Here is a 12,246-nt window from a genome sequence, read left to right as displayed (position 1 = left end):
GCTTGGTGAGCACTGGGGCGAATTCGAACCTCCGATCGATCGTGCAGGAAGCGGAACCTCTAACCGCTACACTTGACCAGCCCATAAAATCTCAATAAAAGAGGGAAATTTTAAAAAAATTAGCTATTATAAATTATTGTAGCGTAGCTATACACAATTTTCACTACTATTTTTTATACTATACATACATTTCAAACTTTCTATTATTCTACTTTCTATTCTATTATTTCAATTAACAGACTTATGTTTTCACACCGTATTTGAGTCCTTTTGAAGCACGCTTTATCTTTTCACATTGACTTTTGTGTTATAGGAATAGTGTTATAGCAGGAGAAGCAGCCTCAACTGGCAACTGGTAGGAAGCGTTTTGAATCGTAGAATAGATTACCCAAGGGGACTATTCACCTTCTGTAAAAGGATAGGTTTGACTTCCCACTACGAACTACCGTCAGTACTACGATCTCCGCTACTAACAAATCAGACAAAAGCTCTGATTCAATTTTTACAATGGTTTTTTTTTCTTGTGCAACTTAGGCATTGAATAAATGAACAAGATAGGGCAAAAACAATTTACGGTGAATTCCATTAAAAAAACTTAAGGTGAGTTCCATTAAATTTTCTCGTTAGTTACAATTTAGAATGCCGTTACTATTAACTTCTTAAACAAAGAAAATAACTTGGAAAGTAGCTGTAACTTTATGTTTTAGCTAATCTAGGAGATTTTTCCCAGAGTTGCATACTGTTGCCTTCTCCAAACACGTCTTTTTCAACTTTTTTTCTCAAAAATGCTTCAGTTATGTATTTTACAGAGCATGAAGCAGCATGCGATAAAATGAGAAAATATTAATATGATTAGCAAATAATTAATACTAATCATAAATAGTAGTTAATACTAATATGAAGGGCGGATGTGATGTAGCGGTTAAAGGTTCCTCTTCCTGCACGATTGATCGGAGGCTAGGAGTCCGTTCTAGTGCTCACCAAGTCTTTCATCCCTCCGGGGCCGATAAATTGGTACCAGACCTGTCTGGGAGGATAAAAAAACACTGACGTGACACATTGGGTAGCCCCCGCAAGTCACTGTATAGGCCAGTTACACGTTCGTAAACCTCAAACGATCCTGAATTGAAGAGAACGTGGTGGCGCATCCCAAGCGGATTGATTAAAAAAAACTCCCGAAACTCCCGAAACTTTATCCTTATTCTTTGATATTAATATAATATAATTTTAACTTAAATTGCTAGTATGTATGAAATGATTTGTTAAAGTTGCTCTCCGGATAAAGCAATCTTCATTAGCACTAAAGCAAATCCTTCAGCATTCGATGGATGCCTTTTGGCTGCACTGGACTAGTTCTATTCTATTCTAAACATTATAAATGTTGCTACTTAAAAAACTACTTAGTTACAGTTGCCGTAAATTTACCAAGTGAACAACATCCACTTGACGTCCTTCACTAGACTGAGACACAGTTGGAAAGATTGCTTGTTTTTACGCTACGCACTGCCGTTCACTCACTGATCTTGACTGTAAATTGTTCTGACACAGTGCGATGACAAGTAAAACAAGGTTACGAACATTCCGGATCGAAACTTAGTACATACTCCATTCACTTTATCAGTTGAATTCATTGATTTAATCCATTGATTTTGATTTTTTTATATGAATGAAATTAGTTGCGCTTTGACTTCTTGGGGTTCGCAGTCCTTCAATCAATCCTTCTTCGTAGCCATTTCTTCCTGTTTTCGGTACTTCCCCCAACATTACTGGATAGCTAGACGTCGAGATAAATCGATAGCTCTATTCGATTTTTTTTTTCTTTGAGTTCATTCGTTCTCTCTGCTTCTTTCGTCCAAATATCCATTCAAACATTCGAATAGTCAAATAAGCACCGTTTTATTCGTTCAAAACTTCATTAAATTATCTAATATATTGATCACATATTGTAAATGTAACAGCGAAAGCGAACAGAAGTTGAGCAACTTTTTCCCTTCTGAAGTTTTTCCACCGACTTTTCATTTTCTTTCGGGTAAATCTAGTAAATAGAGACCAAAACTATGTAATCAATTATATATCACGCTGCTTCACGCAAGTATTTAATTATTGCAACTTAATCTTGCAAATAACGATAATAATAATAATGCAAGCATGCAAAAATTGAAACTAACTATATTTAACTATATTTCAGCTACTTCTATTTTTAAATATATTTTAGCGACTTCATAATCCGAAACGTTAGATGTTGTTTAATAAAGACGATCAATAACAATCTTGGCTACAGCTCAAGAAAATCAATTAAAAAGTCCATAATCCATTTCATTTCCAGTTCCTGCTTCGATTTTCGACAGAAAAGAAAAAAGAGTTCCAAGCGAATTTTTCTCTGAGATTCTAAAAAATCCAATTATGAAACTTCCAATTGCCCAAAAAAATCCAATTACTTTTCTAGTTTTCCAAAAGAAAAATCTTTTTTAACAGTGAGTTCGTGTAATTATTTTTGATTTCATTTATTTCAAATGTTTGTCTTATTCCACATTCTTACGACTTCTTTCCAACTTCTCCTAATCACTCCGCTGAAAGAATTGGACATCGAGCTCTTATCACACCACCACCATGCAATTCGTGAGAAGATGAGACTCAAGGACCGCTCACTTCCGATGCTGCTTGATTCCTGTTTCCTGCTTGACTCCTACCAATTTTATAGAATCCATTATGGCTGCAGTGCGAGAAAAATCCATCTGCCGGCCCTGAATCGTAGATATCCCATCCGCAAAATATTTTTCCCAATACATTTTGTAATATTCGGACATATTTGCATGCATCTTTGAGCTATTCTATATTTTTGTAGCTACTTACTTCAGTTGGTGCCTAAATGTGTTGCAAACCAATGAGTTACAATCTCCTTACAGTTTCAGGAGATGTTTATGTCATTACTGTTACTACTACCCATACCTGTAGCGTTTTCCGGCAATTTCTTATTGGTCACTATGGATCAAGGACGTTCACATGCTACCTCATTCGCTCCATTTATGCACCGATTACAAAAAGATAATCATACTGTATCGCTATACTTCAACACCTATAAACCGGAAATCGACTTTGGCATGAAAAATGAGCTAATCGATTTGTCCGAAGGTCGGTAGAGTTTTCCTTATCTACTATTTTTTCAATTGTTCTTTTTTTGTGCAGACGCAAGTACTTGTGTGACAGCAACGATGTGAATCAACCCGATTAAATACCTCAATAACAAATTATGTATTTTTTTTGAGAAAAAAATTATGGGTTAATTATAGCGCACAACAACAACAAAAAATAGATAACTATCTCCTCTGAAAAATAAGTCTCAGTCTAGAAATAGAAATTCTTCTCTGAAAAAAGTCTCAGTCTAGAAATAGAAATTATTTTCAGTGGCTAGCAGTCCATTCGAACGTGGTAGCGCGTTCTTTGCTGTCATCTGGAGAATTGAGTATTCGTACGTGTATCAGGTGGCTTTCTCTCTATAAAATTTCCTATTCAATGAAAAGAAAAGTGCTTAAGTACTACACTTACTAGTAATTACTGTTTAGTACCAAAAAATTCAAAGAAAAGAAATGTGCTTAAATATTTCCAAATAATAACGCTGCGAAAAAAAAAGTACAAAGATGATGAACACTAAACATGAATGTTTTTCTGTGAGAATTAACCATCTGACTGAATAAACATCTAATTATAATCTAACTGGATTTCTCGATTTAACTGGATAATTCCATACACATGCCTTACTACAATAGTTCGAAGGCACCGTTCCAAGAAATTGACGATGTTGATTTTTCCATGAGTAGACAGGAGTAAGAGTGTAGTTCACAAATATGGCGGTGATCAAGCTCAAGTCCCACTAGTGATCCGGAGAAATATGAGTGAAACAGACTTCGTTGCACCAGCCCTCTCCAGTGCAGCTTATCAGGAGTAGAAGAACTATGGTAATCCACAACGCGTTACAAAATCCAAATATAATTCTGGAAACCTTCTGCTGCTTATTTCAGCCACTTTATTTGGATTACGAATGTTGAACGATGGCAGAATCGCTTGCATTCTATCGCGTAACAAATTGTATCGTAGGGAGCACAGGTGCAAGCAAGACTGTTTCTCACGATTTTTTCTCAGGACTTCTATAATAGAAGAAATTGAGCGTTATCACGCTCATAGTCATGAACTACTCACTTCTACTTATTTGTGGAAAGACCCCAACACGGTCAACTTTGTGCTTTGAAAGCAACAGTCTGTTAATATGCAAGAATCCACGAAAAAAAAACTGGAATAAAAACTACATTCTCTCAAATGTGATGAAAGAAAAAGTGATAATAACGAAAATAGATAATATAAATAATAAATATTATGTATGCTGAGCAGTAGAGAGAAATAATCTTAGCTCTCAAATTTTTCTGCTTTCAGCTAGCTCCGTTCTTCTCACAATCTCGGTCGTGTAAAGTTGTGTTGGAAAAACGACGACGTGAATTTGATCGGCTAGCAAGAGGTGTGGTCATAAAGCTTCTCCAGCAAATTTTAGGAAATATAGTGGGTCAGAGTGCAGATTCAGTCCATCTACTGATCGATAACTGATCGATCCGTTCAAAGAGCTCTGCTTTCTTTGCTGAAATGCAACATACCATGAATCTGACGTAGTGGAGGAAACTGCTGGAAGAGCTAGAGATGGGGTTGTAGATTGGTTTTTCTTTTTCACGGCGAGCAGGATCAGGAGTGGTCCTCGCTCACCTCTCCCTGTTTGCCGTGGAGAAAAAAACGACGTTGAAGGCGCATTCTTTTACGACGATTTCAGCTACATCTAGTTACAACGCGCCACCCTTGCGCACGCGCCGCATCTAGGTGCGAGCGGTCGAAAGCCAGTGAGCTCTCCTCGACTGTCCATTAAAAAAAAGTGAAACCAATAAATAAATTGCTGATGAGGCCAGAACGTATACATAGAAAGGCGTTCTAACTTCCCTTATAGGATCTGATGCGGTTCCCGCGCCGTTTTTTAGGAGGTTAGGGGGAGGTGAGCGGAACCTCCCCTGATACCGCAATCACACCCACATCTCTAGGTTTCTCCCGCGGATTACCTCACCACGTCAGATTCGTCGTGGTATGCTGGGTTTAAAATATAATTGAAGTCGTTTCAGGAAACTGGGATCTCATCTTTGCTGATTCATTATTTGCTGTATGCGGCTATGGCATAGCACATTTGAACCGCCGTCATCATGTGATGATCCATTCTAGTGATCCAGAAAGTGCACAAGCTACGGCTAAGGCTTTCCACAGGTTTTTTTTCCTTTTTTAGTCCTCACAAGCGCTTCTTTCTGGACACGTTCAATGCATCTGCACGGTCATTATCAATATTTTTCGCGTGCGGCAAATTTTTGACGCAATCACATGAAACAACATGAAAAGCGTATGTTTAAAGACAGCAACGACGGAATTTATGACAATGGGACTTCTTCACAAAAAAAAAGATGTTAGGCGTGTGGATTATGAGCATAAGCGTGTTGTGTTCACGTGCAATTCGCCCTAACCGTCCTGAAAACAGCGTGGGATACGGTCTTCTTGTACAATACTTCCTACGAGGCACCTCATAACGAACGACACGTTCGCACACGCGCCACGTCCCCAGTATATGGTGCGTTATACGGTGCCCGTTGGAAAAGTCGTACAGGAAGGTTTTTCCACGTCAGCCCCTGGGGCCTGAGGTTTTTTAGTGGAAATTTAGTGTGAGCACGCTCATACCCGTAATCCTCATTCCTAACTCTATCTTTTCCAGTAGAAATCCGAAAATCGTCAATTTTATGTTTATTTTGTTTGTTATTTATATTTATTTCTTATACTATGCTCCCTCTAAGTACTCTCAACTTTGCTGAAGTGTGATGAGCACAAGATCATGTGAACTAGTATCCTTAATCTATTCTCTAAATCAAAAATTATAGGAACTATGGTATATTGCCTCCAAACTTCATGTCGTACACGTATGAATGGCAAAATGTATGTTTTTTATCCACTTTTCAAGAAATTTCAAGAAAAAACTTTCGAGTCGGGTAGAAACTAACGCAGGAAGTCCAAATTGGTCTCCGTTAAAGGCATCACCCCACGAATCTGAGGTGGTAATCTGAGGAGGTTTCAGGTGGAGTATTCGTACACGGGAGAGTAGATTATGGAGAGGTGGATGATTCCGTCCATTTCTTCCTAATTGCCGTTAGAAGCGATCCGGAAGATGCGGCACGTCCATAAGGCTGGCGCGCTCCGATCGAACCCAGTGTAGAAAGTAGCGCGCCGGAACTCTCCAAGTCGTACCTTCCGGGCCGTTATTTACGGCAATTAGGAAGAAATGGACGGAATCACCCTTCTATCCATAATCTACGATCCCGCATACGAATACTCCACCTGAAATCCGTACCACCTCAGATTCGTGGGGTGATGCCTGTAATCTCCATAAAAACGCGATGTCATAAATGTTAGGATTCTTCCCAAATATCATTTCCATTTTTCAGCCATCATTCTTCCTCGATCGATTGCGATCTACGACAGATTGGTTTGGCTCGATAGTAGTGACAAATATTCTATCCGATCAATTTATGAGACAAGTGAGCACGTGGTTGAACTTTAATCTTTGATCTTTGGAGTTTCTTTCCATTTAGCTCCAAAATTTTCGTTGCATCAAGTTTTCCACGTCGCAAGATCTCCTTATATCCTAGCTACCTTCACTCATTATCCGTTGAAATTCAACCTGCCTTTTTTGTGAACTCACTACCTAATGGGACCTATGGCTCAACTTTTTCTCAGAGTCAGGGGGAGGGAAAAGTGGGGACCTCTAAGGCTGTCTGCAGAGTCCCATCAGCGCCAGTAAGGTACGCGCGCGTCTGTCCAAGAATCGTCGAAGCGGCGCAAAAGGCGAGTAAAGCAACCTTTGACGGGAATCTTTAGATATTGGAGTATGAATAGCAGCAAGGTCGCTCTATTCGTAACGCACTGTCTCATCGTCCTTATCCATAGGCAGCTGCAAATTTGTCTCTTTACAATTGCTCCAACGCCGCTCCCCCTTCCCCCACCTATAGTCGGGTCCAAGCGACATGGGGCATGGTGCAGTTCCGTAAGCGGCTGCGCTCGAAGCGGCGCGGTGGAGCGTGGCGGTTAGGATTGAGTTGGAACCATCGCGGATTACAGCGAGGAATGATGCAATCGCGATGGTTCCGAAGGTGGCAAAAGTTATGGCAAAAGTCCCACCTAGATTGTTACCCTGCGCTCCGGAGCGCCGCTTCGAGCGCAACCGCTTACGCAACTGCACCGTGCTTCATGTCGTTTTGACTCGACTATACTCGGATGCGTGTGCGTGCTTTAACGGCGTTACGGCCACATACTGACGGCAGGTTACGGTACTGCTTGCAAATATCACAAGAAGCAAGTACAAAGTGGGAAATCTAATGATACTCGACCTTCAGCTTCCTCTTTTCGAGTCGCACTGCACTAGATTTGCATAGAGGCAGAGCAGACTGAATCCTAACTTTAAAGGTGACAAAAAAAATCTGGCAAGTGCTACTCCACTTGCGTTCTATCGAAAATTAAAAAAAAAACTACTCTACCACGCAACTCTAAGAACGAAGATTGGAAAGAGAGTATTGATCGCTTATACTTCCAGGAAAGTCACCGTACGTAAACTCGTACGTTACGAAAGAAAGTGAACATCTTCAAGTATGAAAAAGACAAAATTCTAATAATCATCAAACTTTTTCTTCCTATTCATCCCGTTAAATGTCAAATAGACGAAGAAACATTACCAGAATTATCTACAAAGTGTTCCAATCTATTTTTTGCGTTACACCCACGCAAAGTTATCTACTGCCCTTTCAGGCGTTATCGCCAGTAGTGCAAGGCTTCTCCTTCTCGGAATTTTGCCGAACGAGCACCTTTACTTTTACTGACATGCCGGAGCTACTGTATCCACCAGCACCACGAACAAATGACGTAAGCAGAAGTTCGTTAATAACGCTTTTAGAAGCAGAAATTCGAGTTGTAAATTTTAGCATGTTGTAGTACTATTCGTATGGATCCTACTGCAAGGAGGCTGGGACTCTGCCGAAAGAGTTTGATGAATTCGTGTCAGATCCTGTGTCTAAAGGTACAATAGTCGTGGCGTTTGGGACCTTAGTCCCTTGGTACACCGCTCCGGCAGGAACACTGCAAGCGTTTGTCGATGTGAGCACTTTTTTATTTGAAAATTAATAATATAGAAGGATCAAAACGACAGAAGCACGACGCAATTGCGTACGCGGCTTCTCTCGAGGCGCTTCGGTGGAGCGTAGCAGCTACGAGCGTGTTGAACCTCTTGCTGGCACCATCCATCGCTGCAATTTGCGACGGTCCCAACTCGGTCCCAACTGCCGCCTCCACCGCGCCGTTTCGAGCGCGTACGTAAATGCACTGCAACTATACTCCTGATTCATGCCGTTTTGACACGACTATATATGAAGTCGGTCTCAAATGTGTCCGCGTAGATAAGCGCCACACGTTTTCGAGGTTGACGAGACCTCTTTCGTGGTAATTCAGATGTGAAGAGCATGGATGTATAGTCAGGTCTTAATTTCCCGAAGCTCTGTGGAGTTGCGTAAGCGGCTGCGCTCGAGGCGTTGCGGTGACACGAGCGGTTGGAACCGAAGCGGGACCATTACTAGGTGCACACGGACTGCAGCGGTGTGTCCCGCTAATGACCTCCGCAGTCTCCAACCGTCGCTTCCGAGCTTAGGTCGCTTACGCGACTGCACCGAGCGTCAGGTCGCTCGAAGCGTTTTGGCTCGACTGCAGCAAAGATGTGCGCGACGGCAAACGCGTCGCACTCATCCGGACGATCAAATTCAGCGTCGATTACAGAATGTTAAATTTACTATTCAGACCATTAATAATCTAACCGATTATCGCGTTATTTGGTCATATAACGGTGATACCGTAGAAGTTGGAAATCATGTAATGCTTTCCAAATGGATTCCACAAAATGATTTGCTGCTCCACAACAAAACGGTGCTCTTCATCAGTCATGGAGGGCTAAAGAGGTACATTAGAGATACCTTAAAGGCACCATACCACGAATCTGGGGTGATACGGATTTCAGGTGGAGTATCCATATACGGGGTCGTAGATTATGGAGATCGGGGGTGGTTCCGCTCATCTCTCCCTGAATCACTGCAAACAGCTGCCTTCAGAATGCTGTTTTGTACGACGTCTTCTATTGCATCGCGCCACCCTTGCACGCGTAGCGTCCCTTACTGCCTATCGGGGCAGTCCGAATTGATTTTCGACGAATCGCAGGGCGGAGGCAGCGCAACGGGTGGAGCGTTGCAATAGATGGCGTCGTACAAAACAGCATTCTGGAGGCGGCTGTTTGCAGTGATTCAGGAAGAGATGAGCGGAACCACCCCGGTCTCCATAATCTACGAACCCGTATACGGATACTCCACTTGAAATCTACACCACCCCAGATTCTTGGTATGCTGCCTTTAAAACACCTTTGTGAAAGAAAATCTGCCTTGTTTGTTTCAGCGTGAAAGAGGCAGCATGTAGCGGAACACCATCGTTGTTCATGCCAATGTTCGCAGAACAGATGCGGAACGCATGGTTGGCGAAAACAAAAGTAATCACGAATTTTATCTCATTCGCCTAAAAAAAAGTAATTGCATCTATTTTTGTCTTAAAGAAGTCGATTCTTTACCATAAACAGGGTTCATACTGAACCGTATACCGTAGTCCGCTTCGCTCAATTGCCAGGTAACCTCACGATTGTGGTCTCAAAGTTACTATCTACATATTTCGACAGAAAATATCCTAAGAACAACTTCACATCCTTATCAATCTGGAAACTCTTACTATTCACCATTGTTCTACCAAACGTATCCGTGGTCCACGGAACACATCAGCTCAGCTGTCAAAATTTGTTACCGCTTAAACATTTTCTGAACTGCTTCAGTGTCAAAAGAATGGATTAGGACGTCAAAGTGTTCTTCGACAATATTAACCGTCAAAGGCAAGGATTTTTTCTGAGGGCGGAATAATTAAGACCTTTGAGGGATTACAAAAGATCGTCGTATATCTTATAGCGAACAATATATTATTCAGCAAAATCTGCGCTCCTCCTCCACTTATCCATGAAATCCTTATCCTTTTTGTTGGAGCAGATAGCAGCAGGATAGATGCAATTACATTTTTTGCCAACGCAATAGTTCCCCATGTTTCTAAGAATTTTCTAAGAATCACTCATTCAGGGATATGCAGAAATACTCAACAAATTTCTGTTAACACGTGAGTATATGGAAAAGAAAGTTCGAGAAGTGTTGAATGACTCGAAGTATAGGATCAAAGGAAGAGCACTGAAAACGGTCAGTTCAATTTTGGACTTATAGCCGAAGAAAAATAAAGGTGAAAATAAATAAATAATAAATTAAACAGAAAATATCACCTATAGTACAGGAGTGAAAATCCGCGCTCTAATACAGATGGCTCGAAAAAATCATTACGATACTAATATCGTTAGGATTGGTTGTTGATAGGGAAATGTAGAGCTCCGACAGGACGACCTCAGGGCGTCCGTCGAAGAAATCGTCAGGAACTCGAATTGATGTGGTAAACAAGGTTGCATAATCGTACTTCTGTTCAGCCAAAGATCTATAGTCGGGTTAAAACGACGTGAAGCACGGCGCAGTTGCGTAGGCGGTTGCGTTCGATGTTGCGCGCTGGAGACGGCGGTTAGGATCGGGGTGGGACCATCGCGAACTTCAGCAATGAACGGGTAGCAGACGTGCTCACTCGACCCTAACCGCTACGCTCAACCGTGCCGCTTCGAGCGCAACCGCCTACGCATCTGCACCGTGCTTCGTTTTGACTTCACTATATATTGCCTAGATAGGGTTGAAATTTGTAAACGTTGACAAACTCACCTCCCTTCTCTTCGAACTATGGATTCGAAACTCCGTCAATCCGTAAAATACATTGATCTAATTGTTGGTTTTTGTATATCTTTATTAAAACTCTGTTGTATTTTATATATTTTTATTACGACTCGTTGCTTCTATTCATACTTCCATTAATTCCTTTTCCAGAAGATGCTCGACCGTCCTCTGAGCTCTCTCGATCACGCCACTTTCATAGCAAATCGGTTGCTCAAATATGGAGGGAAATTCCCGGAATTTTTCTATCCACGTTCTTTGCATCTAGGTTATTTGACCATACTAAATTTCGATATTTTGTTAGTACCAATTCTTCTAACGCTATTGGCAATTAGCCACTAACGCCCCAAGTAATGCGATGAATTTGTAACAGAATGATACATAAAAAACAAAATAATACATTAGTTAATTAGTTAATACATAGATTTTATTACGGATATTTTAGGAGAGATAATCATTATTGAACAAAAAACTGCGTAATAAATCAAATAAAGAAAAGACTGTAGAATAAAAATAAGAATAATTTCGTGAGAAGAAACCAATCGGATACAATTGATACTTGTACTTACTATCAATTATTGCTTACACACAACTGAAATTGTTTATTTGATCTATATGAAAGAAACGACAATTTTTGCTCGTCTTGTGATTTTCTTGATATCTACGGATATGTACGAATATAATTTGGTACTACTACAAAAGATATAGACGTGTGAAGTGTAGTCGGCAAGAGGTTCGTCTATGAGTGCAGCGTCGATCTCGATGGTTCATAACCGCCCTGATGCCAACCAGCCTCCCATTCGGGCTCTATAATTTGGTGCCAGACGCTCTGGAAGAATAAAAACACTGACTTGACGCATCGGCTGAACTTCGAAAGTCATTGTAAATTCCAACACACATTCATATTCACATAAACCTCAACGATTGCGAATTCCACTCAAACATGGTGGCGTATGCAAAGCCGTTTTATTCTTTTGTCCTTTCGTAGAAGAGGTACTCTTCGAATTTGTATTTCATTTACATATATCGAACGTTGTATCGAAAGTTGACCACAACTGAGGATTCTGGACCTCGTAGCCAATGCACAGCGTTGACACCTCACCTAAATGTTTGTAACCTCTTCCCAAATATTGCATTCAGAAACGATCTGCAATTGTTGCTTGAAGTCGAACGGATTTATTGCTTCACGTGTGAGCACCGTATCCAATTAGTTAAAGCTGTATCAAATAACTAAGTAACAATGGTAACAGAAGGAAAAAGTATGTACATTTCGAGCACAAAAAAAAAGTGAAGT

General features: G+C 40.8%; 1 protein-coding gene across 2 annotated transcripts; it reads left to right on the top strand.

The window, feature by feature from the left end:
* Positions 1-2,915: 2,915 nt before the first annotated feature.
* On the top strand, positions 2,916-11,294 carry RB195_013188 (uncharacterized protein; the record flags this gene model as incomplete). Of its 2 annotated transcripts, none has more annotated exons than XM_064202886.1 (12): positions 2,916-3,132; positions 3,406-3,482; positions 4,429-4,510; positions 5,154-5,292; positions 5,952-6,006; positions 6,513-6,605; positions 7,870-7,983; positions 8,053-8,214; positions 8,908-9,065; positions 9,553-9,643; positions 10,272-10,385; positions 11,106-11,294. In XM_064202886.1, the coding sequence occupies 12 exons, from the start codon at positions 2,916-2,918 to the stop codon at positions 11,292-11,294; spliced, it is 1,491 nt and encodes a 496-aa protein (XP_064058767.1). The 2 variants fall into 2 exon arrangements, with proteins under 2 accessions (XP_064058767.1, XP_064058768.1); XM_064202887.1 differs by having other exon boundaries at positions 2,985-3,132.
* Between the last annotated feature and the right edge of the window lie 952 nt (positions 11,295-12,246).

This window comes from Necator americanus, chromosome V, assembly GCF_031761385.1.
Source record: "Necator americanus strain Aroian chromosome V, whole genome shotgun sequence".
NCBI classification, from domain to species: domain Eukaryota; kingdom Metazoa; phylum Nematoda; class Chromadorea; order Rhabditida; family Ancylostomatidae; genus Necator; species Necator americanus.
This window is presented reverse-complemented; position numbering and strand designations above follow the sequence as displayed.